This window comes from Haematobia irritans, chromosome 4 (genome assembly GCF_050003625.1).
Source record: "Haematobia irritans isolate KBUSLIRL chromosome 4, ASM5000362v1, whole genome shotgun sequence".
NCBI lineage: Eukaryota > Metazoa > Arthropoda > Insecta > Diptera > Muscidae > Haematobia > Haematobia irritans.
In genome coordinates this window covers 91,451,787-91,478,309 of record NC_134400.1, presented here as the reverse complement: position 1 = coordinate 91,478,309, position 26,523 = coordinate 91,451,787, and the positions used below count along the sequence as shown (strand labels likewise).

Below are 26,523 nucleotides of genomic sequence, written 5' to 3'. Positions count from 1 at the left end.
GTAAATTTCTTGGTTGACAGTCCCGGAAGCTATGAAAATGCTGCTTTTCAAGCCACAGGTACAGATGGCTTGCCAAACCAGATATTTCTTTGCGAACTTTGACAGTTTTGAAAATAAATGTACCTTTCCCCTTCCTTTTGCCGTATAAAACTCCTGTCCCGGAAGCTGCTTGTAGTCGTCCATTACCACGCAGTCAAACATCGTCAGCATCGTCCTGTACAGCCTCCGGGATCGCGCTTTGGCCGTCGTATTTTGTTTATCATCGCGATTTGGAGTCACTACCTTCTTGTAAGTCGATAGTCCGGCTCGTTTTTTGGCTCGATGCACGGTTGTAGACGATACACCCAGCTTATTTGCGGTATCTCGGAGAGAGAGGTTAGGGTTTCGCTTGAAACTACCGGCAACTCTCTTTGTCGTCTCAGCGGCTTCCGCTTTTCGATTTCCCCCCGATCCAGACTTCCTGGCTGTCGACAAACGATCCCCAAACACTTTAATTACATTTGTAACGGTTGATTTGGCAACTTTTAGCGATTTTGCCAGCTTTGCGTGCGACTAGCTCGGATTTTCGCGATGCGCGAGCAAAATTTTGATACGCTGCTCTTCTTGCTTGGACGGCATTTTGACAACTGAAGAGTGAATTCCAAAATCAAAATAGGAGCAACATTCTACACACACACACCTTCAAAATGAGGGGTGTTCAGGTTTTTCAAATGCAAAATTGAAAGAAATACGTCAAGTTTATATTGTATTTGACCGTATCACCCTTTAATGCATGGTGCTAAGAGACCATAACTGACATCGTGTACTAAGTTTCAACCGGATCGGATGAAATTTTCTGTTCCAAGAGGCCCTGAAGTCAAATCTACGCATCGGTTCATATGGCGGGTTTACGGGTGACTGATATGTAATGCAACAATGTAAAGCGCTATATTTTTTTAAATTTTATTGTTCAAAAGCAAAAGACTTCGGCTATAACATAAAATTATCGAATCAGTTAGTGTTCGAATTGGCTACATTTGGCACGAATTATGGTGTTCAAATAGCCAAAAAGCCATCATACGCGGTACGAAAGTGGTATTTTGCGGTATTTTGGTCTATTCCTGGCAAAGCGCCGCATTGAGATGATCGTCATTTTGGTATGTTTTAGCGCTAAACATACTCTCCAAATGGCCTCAAAAGTCAAACGGATTGAGATCAGGTGATTTTGTTGGCTCTTTTGACGCGTACTGAGTGCATCTGTGGTCGAAATTTATCAAAAAAAAAAAATTGTTTTCGACATTTTGGTATGTTTTACCGTTAAACATATTCTCCAAAATGCCTCAAAAGTCAAACGGATTGAGATCAGGTGATTTTGTTGGCTATTTTGGCGCGTACTGAGTGGATCTGTGGTCGAAATTTATCAAAAAAAACTTTTGTTTTCGCAAAGTTTGAGTATAATTCACATTGGGTTTAGTGATTTATCCAAATTTATTCTAATTGTTTGAATTTCTCAAACATCACTTGTCCTATGTAAATATAATCAATTGTCACCAAAGCGAGCTAATACATTTTTGTTATCAATTCGATGTTAAATGTTGATATGTTTAGTGTTATCTAGAATTTAATGTATTTATAGTTGGTATTTGCTTGTGGATTAGAAGATAAGGGATTGTAAGAAGAGGCTAAGAAATATTTTGTAAGATAGCAAGTAAGAAAGAAAAATTGAAAAAAAAATGAGTGTGTTCATCAACCTCGACCAAAACGGATGCATTTTTATTCACTAATGCTTGGTTGATAGTTTCACTGCAAGTAGAAGATCCGAAACGATCGTCCATCTAACCATTTTGCAATCTAATACACGCAGAGAAAAAACATATTTGGACATGGTTGTCGCATCCATTTAATGCTTATCTAGAGTATGTAATTGTCGCGAAACTCATGTATTTTGTCTTTGTAAAAATAGTTTAAAAAATGTATGTATAAGCATTTAAACGGTTCTCAAATGCCGCAAACATGTTCTATTATTTAAATGATAGAATTTGAGACCATTACATGGTCGGGAAAATCATGTACCTGACCATTCAATTCTTTTACTTTTTTGCAGGGAAAAAAGTATTTTTATAGGTTACGTATAGACATGTCTAGAAACATTACATGGCCATAAAGATCATGTACATAGTTTTCGTGACCATTTACTTTTTTAATTTTTTTGCAGCAAAAAGAATTTTATAAAAACATTGAACAGGTACACACGATTTTCATTTTGCGCGTCAGTCGTGTGTTGATTGTTTCTTGGAATGGACGGAAAATACGGAATTACTGTGTTAATTTATTTATTCAGAAGTGGCACGTGGTTTTATGTGAACACAAAAAAGGGAAGTGTAATTGAAAAAATGTACCTGTTTTTTGTTCTGCATTTTGATATATGGTATAATTTATTTTTATTTGCAGTTACATGATGTTTGTGTTTGTACTTTTGATGGGCAAGAAGTAAATATGGAATGATTACTTATTGTTGAAATTGTACCAAAATAGAGTGTGTAAAAATATATGATGTTTGCTTGCACGACATTATAAATACAAATAAACAATGAATTAGTTTATAAATAAATAAAAACAAATAAATAAAGTTAATTTTGTGTTTTCTTTTCTCAAGTGGCGTCCTCTTTTCGACGACGAAAAACGTTTTTTCATAAAGATCAAATCATTTTAGGTTGTGACCATGTTCTTGTAACTGGAAGAAAAACATGTTTGACGAATACCGTAACATTTTAGATCGTGACCATTGTATTTTGATTCAAACAAAATTCTTTTTATCAATATAATAACATTTTAGATGAGGAAAATTTTATTTTTCTTAGAACCATGTTCACTGAGCCAACATGGTTGCAGGTGAAAATGTTACATGGTCGCCGCAAAAATAGCTCCTATCATATTATTTTGCTCTTCGAATATGATTGTGACAATCATGTTTCTTCTCTGCGTGTAGGCTTTACCCAAATCAATTTGACAGCATACTTTTCCTCTGTAGGTTAAGCTACTCTTGTACACAGAAAAAAATATCACCAAAATATTTCCAATTAAAAAGTTAATTGAAGTTGAAATTTTTTTCAATTAATAAATTAATTGATACAATTAACTTTTTAATCATGATAGAAACATTAAGTTAATTAAGTCAATGATTGAAAATTTTAAAATTTTTAATTAAAAAATTAATTGATACAATTAACTTTTTAATCAAATTCGAAAGACTAATTCAGTTAAAAAAAGTGCTGATTTTTTTTTAAATTTTTAATTAAAAATGTATTTCAAACAACCATTTGTTAATCCAAATAAAAACTCAAAGCCAATTCAGAAAGTAATTAAAAATAGTTACCTTTTTTAATTAATAAATTAATTAAGTTTTACAATCAACATCTATTAAAATTTTGATTGAATCAATTAAAAAATTAATTGAAATTTGCTGAAAAAAATCAATTAATTTTTTAATCAAGAATTTTTTCTATGCCCAATTAAAACTGTGATTGATACTATCATTTTCGTGATTGAAGACATTTCAATTAAAAATTTAATTGGATCAATTAATTTGGTGATTGAATCAGAAAAAAAATTTTTTGTGTGTAGTTTAGTCAACGCATGGTTTTAAGCTGAAATCAAAACAATAACGATTAAACAATAACAATTAATTATTTATTAAAGAATTGAAGCGAATCATTTAAGAACAACGCTAGGGGAGAATAATCATCTTATTCTTGGTTGGAAAATTGATAATCTAATTTCATCTATTGTTACTACCATGGGAATTTAGGATCTCTTTGAGCAACTGACACCATCACGAAAAACATGATTATTGGAATTGAACATAGAATATCATACGATGAATGCTAATCCAATATTGCGCCTGATTTATGGGAATTATCTACAACTCTTATCTATTGATAAAACATTTCTTTGTCTTAAAAATCAATAAATATTGTTCTATTGAACTACTTAATTGAATCATAGATAGTCTGCTGCGGATATACAGGTACACCCAAAGAAAAAATATTTTCTTTCGGAACGAAATTTTTGACAAAAGATACGCCCACTTCTTATTATGCTGATGGAATATTGGTCTCAGACCCCATATATATTTTTGGTCGTAGTGAAATTCTAACACGATCTAGCCATGTCTGTCTGTTCGCTACTTTAATGAAAATTTGCCTTACTCCAAAAACATACGAAGGTGAGCAAATTTTTCTGATTCAATCACGAAATTAATTGGTACAATTATGTTTTTGATGGTTGTAATCACAATGTTATTAGATATGACAAGTATACTCGTATACAGCCGTAAGTTCGGCCATGCCGAATCTTATGTAGCCTCCACCATGGATTGCATAGAAACTTGTACTAAAGACTGTCATCCACAATCGAATTACTTGGGTTGCGGTAACACTTGCCGTTGGCAAGGTATTAAAACTTCTTAACACCGTCTTTTCAATTGTAAGTTAGTCCATACTAAATACGTATATAATCAGTTTGACAAAATTTCTACAGAAATAAAATTTTGACAAAATTTTCTATAGAAATAAATTCTTGACAAAATTTTGTATAGTTATAAAATGTTGACAAAATTTTCTATAGTAATAACATTTTGACAAAATTTTCTATAGAAATTAAGTTTTGGTAGATTATTTTTGGGGATCGGCTATATAGCTATAGACCGATATGGACCAATTTTGGCATGGTTGTTAGCGGCCATATACTAGCGCAATGTACCAAATTTCACCACGTACCAAATTTCAAACGGATCGAATGAGCTTCGGAGGTCAAATCCGGGGATCGGTTTAAATTGGGGTTATATATAATTAAGACCGGTATGGACCAATTTTTCCATTGTTGTTAGAGACCATATACTAACACCACGTACCAAATTTCAACCGGATGGTGTGAATTTTGCTCCTCCAAGAGGCTCTGCAAGCCAAATCTGGGGGTCGGTTTATATGGGGGCTACATAATAATTATATAAATTTTAGTAGTATAGAAAATTTTGTCAAAATGTTATTACTATACAAAATGTTGTCAAGGTTTTATTTCTATTGAAAATTTTGTCAAAGTTTTATTTCTATAAAAATTTTTGTCAAAATTTTATTACTACTCGTATACAAAATTTTGTCAAGATTTTATTTCTATAGAAAATTTTGTCCAAATTTCATTTCTATAGAAAATTTTGTCAAATTTTATTGCTATAGAAAATTGTGTCAAATTTTATTGCTATCGAAAATTTTGTCAAAATTTTATTTCTATAGAAAATTTTGTCAAAATTTTATTTCTATAGAAACTTTTGTCTATAACTAACTTACGAGTACAATTTAGAAGACGATGTTAAAAAGTTTTAAGATATTTAAGATAAGATAGTTTAAGATACAATTTTGAACATTTGCAAGAAATTCAAAAAAAGCTCTAACAAACGAACAACTTTTGTCATATTAGTTTTCCTAACGTTCTTTTTTCTTTGCGTGTATGGTGGAGAGTATAGAAGCACACTTTTTCGTCCGTGTTGATAATATTAAATTCATAATCTCTAATATACATATACCACATATAAATTAAATCATTCTACACCACTGTGTGTCTCTACTGACCGAGTTCAGCCGTTCTTGGGCGTTCTTCATTTATATCTTATTTCGTTTTCGAGGTAATACTTTTCCCAGAGTATTGCTAAAGTTCTACATTATTTATTGTATGTCACAGTTTGACCGTCTCCCAAAGAGAGAGAGAGAGAGAGAGAGAAATACGTAATTATATACTCTACTGTATTGTTGGTTTTTGTTTTTAGTTTATTTTTCTATTACGATTTTATCTGATGTTTTTTTTGATGTGTTTTAGTTCCGACTGGAACTAAATAATTATCATTACAATGATCGCGCAGCAAAACGTAGTCGACGTCTACATCATCGTAGTCATTCACCAACATGGTTAGTGGCAATGATCACAGTTATAGAATGAATTGTGTGTTTTATCCGATGACTATGTTTGGATTTTAGTCTGAAAAGTGCAGTAGAGAAGGCAAGACATACATATGCCAAACAAAAAAAATATACATCCGAGTCAGTCCGAACTGCTAAACTAACCAACCAACTGAACAAAATGTGCGTTGCGGTAAGCTACTAGAGCACCAACAACCAAACAATACCATCGACAACAACAATAAATGTGAAGAGAAATGTATGTACCATACATTATTTCGTTATTTATTATATCTTTGGATATCTGTATCACACTGGCCGGTTCGTAATTGTGAATTAGCTCTTGTTATGATGATTCAGTCATTCGTCTCGGTCGTGTCTCGCCTTAGTGAAATAACCGAATTTAAAGACACCTTGAACGTGGCCCTGTTTTTACTCAAAGCCATCGAACTATAGGGGAGCTGCACATGCGCACAATAAGACTAAATTATCTCCGCGATTTCGATGCAAAACAGTGCGATTCAAAACAAACCCCAATTGAGAGAAACAATAACACAGCTGATGTTATGGTGTTTGTGATTTCGGATGGACCGAGTGAGTTTCTGGGGAATTGTTTACATTGTGTTGATGAGCTTGGTTTTGGCGATAAGCAAGTAAACAAAAACAAAACAGAAATTGTTTTAAACAATTTTGGGAATTTTTTCTTTGCTTTAATTAGCTGGAAATATAAGAATCAAAAATAATATATGTACTTGAAAGTGAACCAAACAACTTGCTAACAAACAATCGCAAAGGAGCTAAAATTTGTTACTTTTTCTAGTATAAAAATAATGGAATGTGTAACCGCGTTGAAACCATATGAGTAATTTTTTTGAAAGTTGTCAAGTAAAATGCAAAAACAAACATATATTTCTTCAGTGGGTTAAAATGCGCGCAAGTTTCTTATAAATAAGAAACTCCATTTACTCGACTGCAATAAAAGTGTGAATGATTGTAAAAGCAATAAATTTAATTTCCTATTCTCAGCGATACTTAAAAATTAAAGTGCAATAAAATAAATAAATCTATTAAATCTATCAGTTAAATTTCGGGTTATTCGTGAAAACTATCAAAAAAGGAGTATCTTATCCTGAGAAATATTCTGTGAAAAGTATGGCTTTTAGCAGTAGTCTCTGAATTAAAAAAAAAAACAAATGAGTAAAGCAGAAAGTCGGGCGGGGCCGATTATATAACCACCCTTACTGAATTAGTAAACATTGTTTGTGGGGTATCAATGGTATAGGTTTGGGGGAAACCCGCATTACCACATTTAAGAACATTAAGGGGTACATGAGAGTTTTATCACAATCTGAACAGAAATGTCTGATATTAGGAGCTATAGTTGATCCTGAACCTACTCGTACAGAGTTAGTATGCCACTAATATTGAGTCCATTATTTAAAAAGAGGAAATCGCTCAATTAATGTGGGTAATAAATACAAATTTCTAAACATTGGGCAAAAGATGTATGTAATAGATACATGTAAGTCTTAATACGATCTTAGAGTAAGATCGGGTACTAAATAAGGCTATTATGGTCAGAAATAAATTTGTAAGGGGTATTTTTTCAAAAACGGGCGATACATATATATGGGAGCTATATCTAAATCTGAACCGATTTGGATTATATTTCGCAGGATTTGTTGATATTACAGGAGATTACCTTGTGCTAAATTTGAGTAAAATCGGTTTATAAATGAGGCCACTACGGTAAAAAAATAAGGTAATAAGGGGCAAGTTTTTGCAAATTGGGCGCTACATATATATTGGAGCTATATCTATATCTGAACCGATTTAGATGATACATTGCACATATAGTCAGTACTATAGAAGATTATAGTAAGCCAAATTTGAGTAAGATCGGTTGATAAATAAGGGTTTATGGCCAAAAATCGGGCGATACATGTATGTATATGAGAGCTATAGTTAAATCTGAACCGATTGATTAGACATTGGGGAAAACACAATGTGTTTTTTTAGTATTTGTTTTCAAAAACGGCAAATGTCAAAATATATCTCTAGTATGTGTTGTAAAAGTAACAACAGTACTTTCGATCAATTTCATCCCGTATTACTACAAAGATGTTTGTAATGAACGTCAAATAAATGCAATTAAACGATCTTATTTATATTTAATTTTTTAGTTTTCTACACTGAAAAAAATATTGTCGTGAAGTCAAAGATTTCATGTCCTTAAAATAAGAATGCAAACTTTGCTTAACATGGAAGACGCATTTCTCTAAAATAAAGTTTTTTTCCTTGTCCAAAAGTCAATAAACTTTTGAATGAAGTTGTAATTGTCCTTATAATTAAGTGATTTTACTTAAAAATGTGTATCATAACATGAAAGATAAAATTTTTGAGGTAAGGTCAACGTGACTTTAATAATTAAGAAAAATTCTTTAAAATTAATAAAATTGTCTTTTAATTTGTTTCCTTTTTGCATCTTGCCTACAAAGCAAAAAATCGTTAAAAAATAAGACATGTTTTTCAACACTTTATTTTAAAGACGCTTTTTACTTGAAACATAGCATAATTTCTACTGGAAGTCGAGTCTTAATATGGAAAATAAAATTGTCGTTAACTCGTTTTTAAAGGATTTTGATAACAACTGACGAAAACATCTAAAAAAATGAAAAATTAACATTTGCATCCTAGAAGCAAGTACATAACCCCCAAATTTAAAAGATAATTGCGTCTTTAAAGTATCCTTACTTGTATTCTCCGCTTCTTTGGCTCGGAATTAATACCCAAACTGTTAAAGTAAAGACAAAATCTTTGGAACCGGACATGCTTTTTTTCAGAGTAAGGACATTCATATTTGCTTTACTATTGTACTATATCCTAGCATTCTCTTATTTCTGATATTAGTTCTCGAAAATTTAATTAAAATTATGGATAGTTTCAATTTTGGTTGAAAAATGTGCGCATATACATTTATTTTAATATTTTCTCACATTGAAAACTAATGACTTCATTTGTATTATTGCATGTTAACTACTTTTTTGAGAACGAACATTTCTTAAAAACGCTGTTCGAAAATGTATTTTTACAATAAAGGGGAAAAAAGCGAAATTAAGTAACACTAGATCTGAGTAAGAATATTCGTAGGTATACCACGGACTGATTTCGATGGAGGTTGTTGCAAACATAAACATACACACACACATTATAAATATAACAAAACCTCTTCTCTACGTCTGTTGCAAAACAAAAAAAAGAAACTTTCGGAGAGTAGTTACTTCTACTCTGTGTATAGACTTTCAATTCCAATCAGCGTTGCCGTTTTGGTCCGATCGGACCAAAATTGGTCCAAAAGATTTCTAATTTTTAAATTTGGTCCGATGGTCGGACCAAACAGAATTTGGTCCATTTTGGTCCATTTTCATAAATTTGGTTTCTATCACACATTAAATAGTACATGGTGCACCGCAAAGAATATTGTCGGGAGGCCAAATATTTCACATGCTTAAAATACGAATACGAATTTTGCTTAGAATACAAGACGTATTTCTCTGAAATAAAGTTTTTTCCTTGTCTAAAAGTCTCTAAACTTTTCAAATAAGGCTGTTTGTCCTTATAGCTAAGTGATTCGACATAAAAATGTGTATCCTAACATGAATGAAAATTTCGTTTTAATGAAGTCAAAATGGCTTTAATATTTCTGAAAAAATCTTCAAAATTAATAAAATGTTTCAACACATTGTTTTAAAGTCATTATACCCTAAACCACATAATGGTTAGTGTATAATAAGTTTGATCTGCCAAAAAATGTGCCTACCAGAAATATTAATTTTAGACCCCATAAAATATATACCGATCGACTCAGAATCACCTCCTGAGTCGATCTAGCGCTTGGTGTCCGTCCGTCTGTCCATGTATTTGTTGTTCACAGGATTCCGGTCGCAATTATTAATCGATTTCGATGAAATTTGCTACAGGGAGTTTTTTGGACGCAAGGACGAACGCTATTGAATTTGGAAGAAATAGGATCAAATTTAGATATAGCTCCCATATATATGAATCGCCCGATTTCGACAAATGGGGTCACGCTGTGCCCCCATAAAATAAAACTCAATTGAACAAATAATACAATGTTTGTACTATAATTTTCTCGAAGAGGAGCGGAGCGGAGCGATTTTTTTTTCTCGGAGCGGAGCGTGGAGCGGAGCGATTTATTTTTCTCCGGAGCGGGAGCGGAGCGGAGCGAAAAAAATGGACCGCTCCGGATCCCTGCCTGTAAGTGTACAAGAAAATTATAAAATAACGTCTTGATTTGAAATCTTAAATCTGTAGATTTTCACCCGAGAAGTAAAATTTGGAAATTTTACATTGAGTTTCAAGCAATTTTCATGATCAGTTGGCCTTCTACACCCTCAAGAAGTGAAGTCGGTCTATATGGAGGCATTACCAAATGGACCGATAAAAACTTAATTCGATACACGTTTTTGTGAGCCTCAAATACCAGAATATTTAGAATTTCAGACAAATCAGATAAAAACTACGGTTTCTAGAAACCCAAGGAGTTAAATCTGGAAATCGTTCTTATGGGGGCTATATTAAAATATGGACCGATACTCACCGTTTTCGGCACACCTCTTTATGGCCCGAAAATACCTCTAGATTTCCAATTTCAGGCAAATTGGATAAAAACTTTGGATTCTAGAAGCCCATTAAGTAAAATCGGGAAATCGGTTTATATGGGGGCTATACCAAAATATGGACCGATACTCATCATTTTCGCCACACCTATTTATGGTCCTAAAATACATCTAGATTTCCAATTTCAAGCAAATTGGATATAAACTACGGTTTCTATAAGCCCAAGACCCCAAATCGGGAGGTCGGTTTATATGGGCACCATACCAAAACATGGACCGATGCACACCATTTTTGGCACACCTCTTTACGGTTCTAAAGTACCTTTTGATTTCCAAATTCAGATAAATTGGATAAAAACTGCGGTTTCTATAAGCCCAAGAAGTAAAATCGGGACATCGGTCTATATGGGGGCTATACCAAAATATGGACCGATACTCACCATTTTTGGCACACCTCTTTATGGTCATAAAATACCTCTAGATTTCAAATTTCAGGCAAATTGGATAAAAACTACGATTTCTATAAGCCCAAGACCCCAAATCGGGAGGTCTGTTTATATGGGGACTATATCAAAACCTGGACCGATATAGCACATCTTCGAACTTGACCTGCCTGCAGACAAAAGACGAGTTTGTGCAAAATTTCAGCACGATTGCTTCATTATTGAAGACTGTAGCGTGATTACAACAGACAGACAGACAGACAGACAGACAGACAGACAGACGGACAGACGGACATCGTTATATCGTCTTAGAATTTCTCCCTGATCAAGAATATGTATACTTTATATAGACGGAAATCGATATTTCGATGTGTTACAAACGGAATGACAAACTTATTATACCCCGTCACCATTCTATGGTGGTGGGTATAAAAACAGATTAAATACGTATATAATTCAGTTCTTGACAGCAATATATAGGGAGGTCCATATATAATTATGAACGGATATGAACTTTTGCATGGTAATTAGAGAGCCAGAATTGAAATATGGTGATCGATTTATATGAGGGCTATATACAATTATGAACCGATATGGACCAATTTTTGTGTGATTGGGCATCGGTTTATCTGAGAGTTATATATAACTATAGGCCGATATGGACCTAGTTAGGTATGGTTGTTAGCGGCCATAAACTAGCACATTGTACCAAATCTCAACTGAATCGGATGAAATTTGCTCCTCCAAGAGGTTCCAAAACCAAATCTGGGGATCGGTTTATATGGGGGCTATATATAATACTGGACCGATATGGACCAATTTTTGTATGGTTCTTAGAGACGATATACTAACACCACGTACCAAATTTCAACCGGATCGGATGAAATTTGCTTCTCTAAAAGGCTGCCCAAGCCAAATCTGAGGGTCGGTTTATATGGGAGCTATACTCAAAAGAAGTCCCATATGATCCATTTGCAATACCATCCGATCTACATTAATAACAACTACTTATGCCAAGTTTCACGTCGATAGCTTGTTTAGTTCGGAATTAGTGTGATTTCAACAGACGGAGGGACGGACATGTTTAGATCGACTCAGAATTTCACCATGACCCAGAATATATATACTTTGTGGGGTCTTAGAGCACTATTTCGATGGGGTACAAACGGAATGGCAAAGGTAATATACCCACCATCGTGTGGTGGAGGGTATAAAAACTACAATAAATAAGTGAATAGCTCGATTAAAACAAGTAAGAGCAGAGTTAAGTTCGGCTCGGCGTTAAACCTTAAATATTCACCACCATGCAGAGAAATTCTATTAACATTGAGTTCTTTATAATTAAACAAGTATAAACGGCCGTAAGTTCGGCCAGGCCGAATCTTATGTACCCTCCACCATGGATTGCGTAGAAACTTCTACGAAAGACTGTTATACACAATCGAATTACTTGGGTTGTGGTATCTTAAATCGTTTTCTAAATTGTGAGTTAGTCCACACGTGGTATATATTAGACAAAAAGGTATGTATGTCTACAAATAATTACGAATCGATATGGACTTTTGCACGGTACGTATGGAGCCAGAATTGAAATATGGGGGTCGCTTATATGGGGGCTATATACAATTATGATCTTGATATGGACCAATTTTTGTGTGATTCGGGATCGATTTATCTGAGGGCTATATATAACTATACACCGATATGGACCTAGTTAGGCATGGTTGTTAACGGCCATATACTAGCACAATGTACCAAATTTCAACTGACTCGGAGGAAATTTACTCCTCCAAGAGGCTCCAAAACCAAATCTCGGGATCGGTTTATATGGGGGCTATATATAATTATGGACTGATATGAACCAATTCCTGCATGGTTGTTGGATATCATATACTAACATCACGTACCAAATTTCAACCGAATCCGATGAATTTTGCTCTTCCAAGGGGCTCCGGAGGTCAAAACTGGGGATCGGTTTATATGGGGGCTATACATAATTATGGACCGATTTCGACCAATTTTGCATGGGTGTTTGAGGCCATATATTAACACCACGTACCACGTACCAAATCTGGCGATCGGTTTATATGGAGCTATATATAATTATGCACCGATGTGGACCAATTTTTGCATGGTCATTAGAGACCATATACTAACACCATGTACCAAATTTCAGCCGGATAGGATGAAATTTGCTTCTCTTAGAGGCTCCGCAAGCCAAATCTGGGGATCGGTTTATATGGGGGCTATATATAATTATGGACCTATATGAACCAATTCTTGTATGGTTGTTAAAGACCATATACTAACACAATGTACCAAATTTCAGCCGGATCGGATGAAATTTGCTTCTCTTAGAGGCTCCGAATGCCAAATCGGGGGATCGGTTTATATGGGGGCTATATATAATTATGGACCGATGTGGACCAATTTTTGCATGGTTGTTAGAGACGATATACTAACACCATATACCAAATTTCAGCCGGATCGGATGAAATTTGCTTCTCTTAGAGGGTCTGCAAGCCAAATTTGGAGGTCCGTCTGTATGGGGGCTATACGTAAAAGTGGACCGATATGGCCCATTTGCAATACCATCTGACCTACATCAATAATAACTACTTGTGCCAAGAGTCGATAGCTCGTTTCGTTCGGAAGTTAGCGTGATTTCAACAGACGGACGGACGGACATGCTCAGATCGACTCAGAATTTCACCACGACCCAGAATATATATACTTTATGGGGTCTTAGAGCAATATCTCGATGTGTTACAAACGGAATGACAAAGTTAATATACCCCCCATCCTATGGTGGTGGGTATAAAAATTCCTCGATTTTTGTTTATATATACTCATAAACTTTTGGAAAATACTGTGTTTCATATTTATTAATATTGGAAATGATTTGAACACTATCATTTGTATAATCGTATGCAAATACCGTCATGGTAACTATGTATTATATATCACATTTTGCTTGTTGGTACTGCAAAATGTCCAATCGATGTTGGATTCTGGTCGCATTTATTAACCGATTTCGATGAAATTTAGTACAGAGTGTTTTTTTTTTGACACAAGGACGAACGCTATCGGATCAAATTTAGGTATAGCCCCCATATATATGTATCGCCAGTTTTCGACTAATGGGGTGACATTGCGCTTCTTTTCTAATCGATTGTCGTTAAATTTTGCACAAAGTAACATATAGCTTATCATTCTTTAAATGTGCAAAATTTCATTCGGTTCATATTTAGATATAGCTCACATATACACCCTCACAAAAAATCGCTTCTGTAACATATACTCCCAAACATATTTTGCTTCAAGCATATATATTTTTGGGTATTGCCCAAACATTTATATGTTTGATCTCTACCAATATATAATATGTTTGAAAGCATATTGGTCTAAACAATATATGTTTGGGTAGTCTAAGTTCCAAACATTTTGTATTTTTGCATCCAAATTCAATAATGTTGTCTTCCAAAAAACAATATGTTATTATGTGACCATATAATATGTTTGGAAGCATTTTGCACCCAAAAATATTATATGCTTAAAAAAAATTCTCCCAAACAATATTGTGCTCAAAATTATATTTATTTATTTATATATTTACAATCATAATGAATTATGAAAATAAACAGGTAATATAGATGCTAACAACATAGGTTTTCGACCTGAATGTTCAAAATTTTGTTTCTGCCCAATTGTATATTCCCCGACATCTTTCTCACTTCCACGAGAATTTTTAGTTCTTAGCACCTTTTTCTGTAATACAAACATTGTAGAAGAAATTATTAAATTTTATGATTTTTTTTTTTATTTTAATTTTACCTTTTGCCGGACGGGGATTCGAACAGCGGACCACACAGTTTGTAAGGATCAAAGAAGTAGCTGATCAATTACCCAAGGAAAAATAAAATGTTAATTTTGTAATAACAAGCAACAACCACCAACTTAATTCAATATCGCTCCCAGTTAAATAGCGCTCCAAACTACTAAACACATATATGTTTATAGGCTATTTCTAAATTAATATATGTTTGCATCCAAGCATATTATATTTACAAACATTTTATGTCCCAAACATAATATGTTCTAACATATTAACATATATGTCCCAAACATGTTATGCTAGTTTATGAACATTATATGCTTGCACTCAAAAATATTGTGTTTAAAAATTTGTGTTCCAAACATATAATGTTTATAGCCAAACATATGAAAAACAGTCTTTTTCATCCTTGTATACAGTGGCGTGCAGAAATGATTACATAATTATTTTTTTTTTCATTTCTAAACGAATAAAATAAGCAGTAATAAAGAAACTCAAATTAATTTTATTTTTCCCTTATTCCTTCTTCAATTAAAAAAAAGAACAAACAACTCAAAACAAGTAAAAAATTCATAGAGATAAATAAACATAAAGTACTTGGTCCACAACCCTTTTTTTAATACCATATTTATACGTTTGGGCATACTTTCAACCAACTCTTGTATAATTTTATCTGGTTTATTCTTCCACTCAAGCTGCACTCGTTCCCACATGACTTCTAATTTTGATGGAGCTGATTTGTACAATCCCAGCCGTCTTCCCACGATTGACCATAAATTCTCAATCGGGTTGAGTTCGGGGCTATGCGCTGGCCAATTCATCACTTGAAATTTTTGCTCACTTTTTTCACTAGTTTTGTACTATGCTTCGGATCACCATCTTGTTGAAATACGACTTCATCTTCAGGATAGGCGCTCTTGTCAACAAAATCGGGAAGATGAGTCTGCAAAATGGCGAGGTAGTCTTCCTTTTATTATACCATCAATTTTCTGCAATGGCCCAATGTGCCACGAAGTGAAGCAGCCCCAAACCATGATGCTTCCACCACCATGCTTCACAGTATACTTAACATGGTGGCGTTGAATGGTATCACCAGGACGACGCCAGCACTATTGTTTACCGTCCGATTGGAAACGGTTAAATTTTGATTCATCTGACCTGGAACATAACCAATGTTGTGGAGCACTCGTCTTGCTGTTCATTCACTAACTTGCTTAAGATACAATAGTATTTTTCGGCGTTACGGACTTGTTCTGCCTCATTTCTGCCATCATAAGGCGAGCGTCCGCTTCGGTCAATAGTTTTCGGCGGCCTCTGGTTTGCTTTTTGGGAGTAGTATTTCGTCTTTTTTGGACGCGAATGACCACAGACTGACTTATATTTAGTTCCTTGGCTATTTTCCGCGTCCTCCGCCCTATTGTCCTCCACATCGCGCGATAACTTTTTCATTTTAATTTTTACGTGATATTATTGCAGTACACTTCGAATAACTCTTACTAGCAAACACGTTTCTATTTTTGCAAACCATAACGTTCTGTGATATCAACCAAACCTGCCGAATGTCATCAAAATCGCTTCAGATTTAGATATAGCTCCCATATACATGTGTGGCTCGATTTTCAAAAATTTCCTCGTAATAACCTTATGTTTGCCCAAAATAGCCTTATTTATTATTCGATCTTAATCAAATTTGGCATCCAAATCGGTTCAGATTTAGCTATAGCTCCCATATATATATGAATCTCCCGATTTTCCCAAATTTTCCCAAATATAACTCTTATTTATCAACCGATCTTACTCAAAGTTGACATACTATAATATTCTGTAGTACTAACTATATGTGCAAGAAATAATGGAAATCGGTTCATATTTAGATATAACTCCTACATATATGTATCCCCCTTTTTTTCAAAAATTTGCCACTAATAACCTTACTGTTTACGATAGTGGCCTCATTTATTAACCGATCTTACTCAAATTCTGCACAAGGTAACCTTCTGTGGTATCAATCAAACTTGCAAGATACACACAAAGAAAATTTCATTAAAAGTCAACCAACGAAAAATTGTCATTGATATAACGAAACATTTTCATTAATACAATGAAAATATTCGTTAATAGTACGGAAAGTTACGTTGATTGACAGAAAATTCGTTATAATAACGTAAAATTTCGTTGTACTAACGAATTTGTTTCGTTGGCTGACTTTTAACGACACATTTCGTTAATATAACGAAACTTTTTCTATTTGTGTATTATTCAAATTGGTGCAGACTTCGATATAGCTCCCATATATCAATGTCTGCATTCCAAAGTGCGCTAAGTCTAAAAAGTGAATTTTACAGGAAACAAGTTCAAAGTTTTGTTTGTTGAAATTTCTCAAAACCCGTATAAGATAGAAATTCCCTTTTTTCGGTCTTAAAATCATTTTTTTTTATAATTTTCTTTTAGTATGTACGAACTCAAAATAGTGATAATAGAACATGGCTAAAAATAACTTAGACCACTTTAGACCGAACAAAGCTTTTTGCCCTTTTTGGATTGGACATTTTTTTTAAACATTTTTTAAAACATTAGTCACAGGCTAAGTACAATATTAACCATAACTTTTGATAGAATTGTCCAATAAATTGGAACTTTTGACAGCAATTCACATCAACCCCAATAAAAAACAGCGAACTCCATCAAAACATGCTAAGTCGACTTAGCGTACTCTGGAATGAGGGCATCGATGCATCGCTCGAGTTTGCCAAATTTGGCCATAATACTCTTATTTATTAACCAATGCTACTCAAATTTCAAATTTTGATGTACTAGCCGATCGTATTTAGACTTACATGTAGTTCTTACTTAACAATATTGCCCAATATTGCCCAATTTTTACAAATTTGGATTTATTACCCACACTAATTGAGCGATTTAAACATGCACCCTAGATAGGGTCACGGCCTAAAGGAAAAAAAATTGATGCGGTCACCCCCCAGTTTTGTAGCATATTCGAAGACAATTTTCGAACACCAAAACGTTTTTTCCGTGCACCCTACGACCCCCCGAAATATAATTTATTGTGCTGTGTCGTCATTTGAAGTCCGATCGAAAAGAAACGCATATCGTTGTTCGTGGTTAATCAGGGGCTATATTTCGTGCATTGGTCATTTTTGACTTCGACGTCAAATTTGATTTTTAATTTTTTTTTATTTCGCTTCGTATACCCCTATGATGCCCATTTCTGACAACCATTATAAAGATCTTAACAAAATATGAAACTTTTGCTTTTGAAGTATTTACTTATATTCATAAACAAAAAAGTTACAAGAGATTTTAAAAAGTCAATAGGTCACAAAAATATTTAGAATTTTGAAACAGCCTACTGTTTTAAAATTCTAACAATCACTTTCGCTACATGATTTTTTAAGTCTGTCCATATTTTTGTGACCTATTGACTTTTTAAAATCTCTGTAACTTTTTTGTTTATGAATATAAGTAAATACTTCAAAAGCAAAAGTTTCATATTTTGTTAAGATCTTTATAATGGTTATCAGAAATGGGCATCAATGGACATGGAAGCGAAATAAAACAAGTATATACGGCCGTAAGTTCGGCCAGGCCGAATCTTATGTACCCTCCACCATGGATTGCGTAGAAACTTCTACGAAAGACTGTCATCCACAAATTTCAACTCACATGGTTGTTATATATCATATACTACCACCACGTACCAAATTTCAACCAGATCGGATGAATTTTGCTTCTCCAAAAGGCACCGGAGGTCAAATCTGGGGATCGGTTTATATGGGAGCTATATATTATTATGGACTGATAGGAACCAATTCCTGCATGGTGTTTGGATACCCCATACTAACATCACGTACCAAATTTCAACCGAATAGGAAGAATTTTGCTCTTCCAAGGTGCTCCGGAGGTCAAATCTGGGGATCGGTTTATATGGGGCCTATATAGAATTATGGACCGATATCGACCACTTTTTGCATGGGTGTTTGAGGCCATATATTAACATCACATACCAAATTTCAACTGAATCAGATGAATTTTGGTCTTCCAAGAGGCTCCGGAGGTCAAATCTGGTGATCGGTTTATATGGGGGCTATATATAATTATGGACCGATATAGACAAATTTTTGCATGGTTGTTAGAGACCATATACTAACACCATGTACCAAATTTCTTTGCTTCTCTTAGAGGCTCCGCAAGCCAAATCGGGGGATCGGTTTATATGGGGGCTATATTTAATTATGGACCGATATGGACCAATATGGACCAATGCATGGTTGTTAGAGACCATATACTAACACCATGTACCAAATTTCAGCTGGATCGGATGAAAATTGTTGCTCTTAGAGGCTCTGCAAGCCAAATCGGGGGATCGGTTTATATGGGAGCTATATATAATTATGGACCGATGTGGACCAATTTTTGCATGGTTGTTACATCATATACTAACACCATGTACCAAATTTCAGCCGGATCGGATGAAATTTGCTTCTCTTAGAGGCCTCGCAATCCAATTTTGGGGGTCCTTTTATATGGGGGCTTTACGTAAAAGTGGACCGATATGGCCCATTTGCAATACCATCCGACCTACATCAATAACAACTTCTTATGCCAAGTTTCAAGTCGATAGCTTGTTTCGTTCGGAAGTTAGCGTGATTTCAACAGACGGACGGACGGACGGACGGACATGCTCAGATCGACTCAGAATTGAACCACGACCCAGAATATATATACTTTATGGGGTCTTAGAGCAATATTTCGATGTGTTACAAACGGAATGACAAAGTTAATATACCCCCCATCCTATGGTGGAGGGTATAAAAATCAAAAATCAAATTTGACGTCGGAGTCAAAAATGACCAATGCACGAAATATAGCCCCTGATCAACCACGAACAACGGTATGCGTTTCTTTTCGATCGGACTTCAAATGACGACACAGCACAATAAATTGTATTTCGGGGGGTCGTAGGGTGTACGAAAAAAAGTGTTGGTGTTCTGAAATTGTCTTCGAATATGCTACAAAACTGGGGGGTGACCGCATCAACTTCTTTTCGTGATCCTATCTAATGTACCACTAAGTGTTCTTAAATATGGAAATGCGGTTTATGTCTCAAAGCTTTACCAAAGATAGCCCACAAATGCTTATGTTTACCAATTCATTAGGGGTGGTTTAGGGTATGATATAGTCGGCCCCGCCTGACTTTCTACATTACTTACTTATTTTTTATTGTTACAAATTTAATACGAGCTTGTTGGACAGGAAGATTAAGGAATTGAAATTATTAAGTTAGTGAAAAGATACCAATCTCCACAAGCCTAACAAGACATATGTTTCTTTGCTGGTTAATGCAAGTTTCCATAGTGTTTCATTAGAGGAGATCTGGCGGGGTGAGATGATTGAATTTGGACATTACATACGAGAATTATTCTTCCCAAATTGAATCCATTTTCACCACCATCACTATAATATATAATAGTAATATAATTCTCTACTTTCGTTGACCTCTGTGGATTAACTTCAACAGGGAGGAAAGAAACTCTTAAAAATGTGAAAATTTTCTCAAAATTATCTATCTAAAAATAACTATACGAAACATAATTCTAATTTCAGCATGCTTCAATACCCAAATGGACATGGTCAATGAAAATATATTGTTCATATGGAATCTAAATCTCATAGCATGGAATTTCACAAACTACAGTTATTAAAATTAAAATTATTTTTATCATTTCAGCTCTATATACACCATCACAAAATAAACTTCGAACTCTGCTCCAATGTGTGGTGCACAAACCAGGCAATTTGAAAAACTAAGAGTGGAAAATTAAGCCGAACAAAAACAACAGCAAACCTTAACTACCATTATTCAGCAATAGTAAAACAAACAAAAAAGAGGAAAATGGCCACAAATACAGATCTAGATTCCCAGGTGGCTATTGAGGATCTGCCATTAACATTCAAGGTATCAAAACTACATATGCAGAACTGAGGTTCTGGTAATCATAAATTCATGACAAAAAAAAAAAGAACTGAATAAAAACTCTATATGCTGAGTAAATATTGTCATAGCCACCAACCATCCATTTTTACTAATGTGAAAATAATTTGGCCCATAGATGCGATGGTTGGTTATGCTTCGATACTCTCCTCCCATTGGACATTGCATTACAAACAAAAGGGAGTTTGAAAACACTATCGTTACATATTTTTCTTTTACATCCGTTTGCAAAGCGGATATACACAAGAGTAATATTCGGTGAATTTTTTATATTCTCTTCTGTTTAAGTTTTTACATAAATGTGACATTAATTGTGGCCATAATTGAAATTTAATAGTAATTCTCTTTCACTTGTTTTTCAGGTCAAATACATTGGCTCCGAAATTGCTCGAGGCCTTTGGGGCATTAAATATACACGCCGCCCTGTCGATCTCATGGTTGGTATTGCCAAAAATCTCCCGCCCAACAAAACCTTACCCCATTGCGAATTAAAAGTGTCGACGGATGGTGTAAGCATAGAAATCATATCTCCTAAATCTAGCTTAAATAGTTGGAGCTATGCCATCGATACAATATCTTACGGGGTTCAAGATCTGGTTTATACCCGTGTCTTTGCCATGATTGTTGTCAAGGATGACACTTGTGTCCATCCGTATGAGGTGCATGCTTTTGTCTGTGATAGTCGTGCTATGGCTAGAAAGCTAACGTACGCTTTAGCAGCTGCCTTCCAGGACTATTCTCGGCGTGTTAAGGAGACGGGGAGTGAAGAAACTGATAAAATTACACCTGCTAGGCAAAAATTTGCCATAGATTTACGATCACCTGAAGAGTTGGCTGAAGGCATTGAAGATGAAACAGAGGCATAGAAGCTATGTACTTAGATGTAGAAGTAGGAAATAATTTCTGTAATTAAAGTTGTAATTCATGCTTCAGCATGGAAAGTAGTAAATTAGATATAATATGGACTTACGTAATAGGAGAGCACATACACGCAAAAAAAAAAAATAATTATTTACTCCCAAACAAAATTTTAGACAAAGAAATATTTTTTACCATTAGCTTTTCGTTATAAGAAAGTTTGTGTGTAATGCAAAAAATGTAGTAGAAATTATTCGATTTTATAAATTTTCCAAACAAACAAACTTTCTTTAAACCTAGACAGTCATCCTGCGTCAAAATGACGACTGGGAAATAATAGTTATACTAATTTCTTTATGAATTTTTGTTTTAATTTATTAAAATTTAATTAATTAAAACAAATTGAATAAGAAAATAAACTCAACCACCACTTTAGTCGGTCCATTTCTAACAAACGATGTAGAAGCAGAGAAGGAATATGAGCATTCAAAACAGGTTCCAAGAGAAAAATTTTGTGTAGCAAATACATCTTTTGGAAACGGAAATAATGTAAATTATACACATTTTGGAAAAATCTTCGCAAGATTACAAAGTGTTGCCAGTATTGGGAATTTTCCCCCAATTTGGGGATAATTTTCCTTGGATGAGTAAGGAACTTTTGAGTTGCTGACTTAAGGAATTAGTGGGGAATTTTTATAAATTTGGGGAATTTCTTCGGAATTCGACCAGCTTACAATAATGAAAAATAAATAAAGCATTTGGACTAGAAACGGACACAGGATTTATTTATATATCCCATAAATATAGAAATGATAAAGATGGTTCACTTTCAATAAATCCATCCATCCAATTTTATTACTTAACATAAGTATTTATTTAGAAATAAATTTTCGTCCATAAATACTTTGTGACCGATTTCCCATTTTAATTTTTTGAACATTTGGAAGACAATCACCGGTCTACTGGTGCCGGGATTCTTGGTCTTATATCACCTTGCTAGCTGATATTACAATAAATATTATATATATTTTTTTATTTTTATACCCTTCACCACTACTGTGGTACAGGGTATAATAAGTTTTAGTATACGGATCGGCTTAGAATTAAATTCTGAGTCGATTTAGCGATGTCCGTCTGTCTGTCTGTCCGTCTGTCGGTCTGTTGGTGTATTTTTGTGTGAAAAGTACAGCTCGCAGTTTTATTCCGATTGTCCTAAAATTTGGTATAGGGTCCTGTTTCGGCTCAAGGACGATCCCTATTGATTTTCAGATTTAGATATAGCTGCCATATATATTTTTCACCGATCTGGTCATAATTGGCGTATATATCAACCGATCTTCCTAAAATTCCGTACATCCGAATATTTTATGAAAATATCAGCCAAATCGGTTCAGATTTAGATACAGCTCCCATATATAGCTTTCGCCCGATTTACACTCATTTGCCCACAGAGGCTAATTTTTTGATCCGATTTAGTTGAAATTTTGCATAGGCAGTAGAATTAGCATTGTAACTATGCGTGCCAAATTTGGTTGAAATCGGTTCAGATTTAGATATATCTCCCATATATAGCTTTTGCCCGATTTACACTCATTTGCCCACAGAGGCCAATTTTTTGCTCCGATTTAGTTGAAATTTTGCATAGGGAGTAGAATTAGCTTTGTTACTATGCGTGCCAAATTTGGTTGAAATCGGTTCAGATTTGGATATATCACCCATATATAGCTTTCGCCCGATTTACACTCATATGACCACAGAGGTAAATTTTCAACTCCGATTTAGTTGAAATTTTGCACAGAGAGTAGAATAGCATTGTTGCTATGCGCGCCATATTTGGTTGAAATCGGTTCAGATTTAGATATAGCTCCCATATATATGTTTTTCTGATTTCGACAAAAATTGTCAAAATACCAACATTTTCCTTGTAAAATCGCCACTGCTTAGTCGAAAAGTTGTAAAAATGACTCTAATTTTCCTAAACTTCTAATACATATATATCGAGCGATAAATCATAAATAAACTTTTGCGAAGTTTCCTTAAAATTGCTTCAGATTTAAATGTTTCCCATATTTTTTTACTAAAATTGTGTTCCACCCTAGTGCATTAGCCGACTTAAATTTTGAGTCTATAGATTTTGTAGAAGTCTATCAAATTCTTCCAGATCGAGTGATATTTAAATGTATGTATTTGGGACAAACCTTTATATATAGCCCCCAACACATTTGACGGATGTGATATGGTATCGAAAATTTAGATCTACAAAGTGGTGCAGGGTATAATATAGTCGGCCCCGCCCGATTTTAGACTTTCTTTACTTGTTTAATTTTAAATTATTACCGATATTCTACCGCAGAGCCTATTTCTTTATATTTTTTTTAATAAAAACTTCTCAGAAATGTATGGGGGTTTTGTGAGGAATTTTTATTTAAATCCTAATTTGGCGACAATTGTACACACAAAAAAAATTTTTTCTGATTCAATCACGAAATTAGTTGATCCAATTAATTTTTTAATTGAAATGTCTTCAATCACAGAAATGATAGTATCAATTAAAAAATTAATTGAAGGTCAATTAAAAAATTAATTGATCCAATTAAAAAATTAATTGATACTATTAATTTATGTGATTGATTTTTGTTTCAATTAAAAAATTTGTTGATTCAATTAAATTTTTAATTGAATATTTTTTAAAACTCAATTAAAATTTTAATTGGAAAATTTTTCGTGAATTTTTTTTCTGTGTATTATACTTCTACTACGAAACCTCAAACTGTGTCTTATTTATCAAACATCTATTGTTATTATTTATGTTATTTGTTTGTCTATTATTTCGTTCCAGAAGAATGTATCTTAAACCCTTTACCATGTTTTGCCTTTGTATGTTACGCCCAGAAACCATTCCGATAATCTTAGAATTATTATCTGAGTAGATTTAGCTATGGCCGTCTGTTTGTCTGTCTGTAGGTTTTTGTATTTTTCTGCTCAAAGTAGAAGTCACAGTCCTCAAATTTGGCTTTGGGTTTTACTATGTCTCAAAAATATTTCATATTGATTGTGGAAAAAAACTTGCAAAATATCGGATCAGATTCCTATTCTATTTAAGTGTGTTGAATTTGATCCACTTCGGTTTATATTTAGATAAATCACGCATATGTTCTTCCGATTTGCCGATATTGTAGTCATGTCCTACTCACTGTAATGACAGAATTTAGATAGGATCGATTAAGATTTAGATAAGACTTCTACTTCTTTAAGGGGGCCACTATTATTGTGGAAATCCGGTCTATGAAAATCTAAGTAGCTAAATTATGATGGGAAAATGTAACAAAGTTTTTGTTCTAAAATCAATTTAAATTTCAAAATTTTCTTTAAATTTCAAAATTCGTAATATTTTGTGCACATTTGAATCTTCCCTAGTACCTATTGCTAAAGTCCATTGTTATGAACATTTAACCTCATGTATTTAGTTTAAGTTTTAAATTTTTAAATATTTATTTTGGTTTTAATTGTGTAGTGATATTACTTGCCTGTAAACAATCTCTTGGTATCTATACTGAATGATATCATTTGGTGTTAAAATTTTGAAAGTATTTAAATATTGTGATTTCAGGTGGTTAAATTTTATACCTTTGTATATGGTTAATGTCTCAACAATATAGTTATAAGTTTCATATAAACAAAAATGTTTCAATTATAGACACAATAAAAAATTGTTTTTATAATATATTACAGAGAAAAAAATATAACTAAATCTCACCCATTTTCTTATATTTTCTACCAAAAATAAATTGCAGAAAATATTAAAACAAATTATTTATGTTTTGTAATATGTCTTTGTGTACAAAACGAATGTTAAGGAAAATAATATTTGTTCTTATTTATGGGTGTTGTTTAATATTAATTGAAAAAAAATTAAGTATTGTTATCACAGGTTTCCTTCAATAATTATAATTATTTTATTTCGTTATCAATTTTACAAGTTCGAAAAATTTATAGTTTACACAAAAAAAAATATCTTTAAATAGTTATAGTGAACTTAATGGAAAAACAAAAAAAAAACTTTAATACTTCAAATTTATTCAAAATAATTTTGCATGAACACTTTACAGAAGTCTTTCAAGTCAATTAGTTTTTTTTTTTTGTTGGAACAAAATTCTTAATTAAATTAGAGAACTAGCAAATAATGGAGTAATTAATTTTAGAACTGAAAGCAACCTACATTTATTTTTGTGTGTAAGTGAATGTACAATAAATGACTTTGTGCTAGTACATCAAACTTTTCTTTAAATTTCATTTTACATAGGTTCATTTGATCTGAATACAGCTAGAAATCCAAAGTTTAATAAAATGTTCATTTACAAAAAAATTGTTTTATTATTTATACCCATCACCATAGGATGGTGGGTCTGCATTATTAATGAATTATAAAATTAGGTTCAAACGAGTATACATAGCAGTAAGTTTGACCGAGCTGAATCTTGTACGCCTATAAACTAAAAAAACAGTGAACTCGCCAGTGCCCGAAACCAACATACCTTTGCTTGAGCTCATACAAATTATCATGTTTTAGTTAAAACTTTAACAATTTTTATACCCTCCACCGTAGGATGGGGGTATATTAACTTTGTCATTCCGTTTGTAACACATCGAAATATTGCTCTAAGACCCCATAAAGTATATATATTCTGGGTCGTGGTGAAATTCTGAGTCGATCTGAGCATGTCCGTCCGTCCGTCTGTTGAAATCACGCTAACTTCCTAACGAAACAAGCTATCGACGTGAAACTTGGCACAAGTAGTTGTTA

At 33.6% G+C, this 26,523-nt stretch overlaps 1 protein-coding gene across 4 annotated transcripts in view; it reads left to right on the top strand.

Annotated features, from left to right (window-relative positions):
* LOC142233843 (low density lipoprotein receptor adapter protein 1) overlaps positions 1–25,995 on the top strand; it is a 60,756-nt gene extending 34,761 nt beyond the window's left edge. For 2 of the 4 annotated variants that reach the window (XM_075304907.1, XM_075304909.1), the window contains exons 2-3: positions 20,598–20,825; positions 21,224–25,995. In XM_075304907.1, coding sequence (XP_075161022.1) covers positions 20,763–20,825; positions 21,224–21,727 — 567 coding nt within the window. In that variant the 5' untranslated portion in view covers positions 20,598–20,762 and the 3' untranslated portion in view covers positions 21,728–25,995. Of the gene's footprint in view, positions 1–6,025; positions 6,190–6,234; positions 6,525–20,597; positions 20,826–21,223 lie in introns of those variants that run through there. The other 2 variants (XM_075304906.1, XM_075304908.1) reach the window with 2 other exon arrangements.
* Positions 25,996–26,523: the final 528 nt, after the last annotated feature.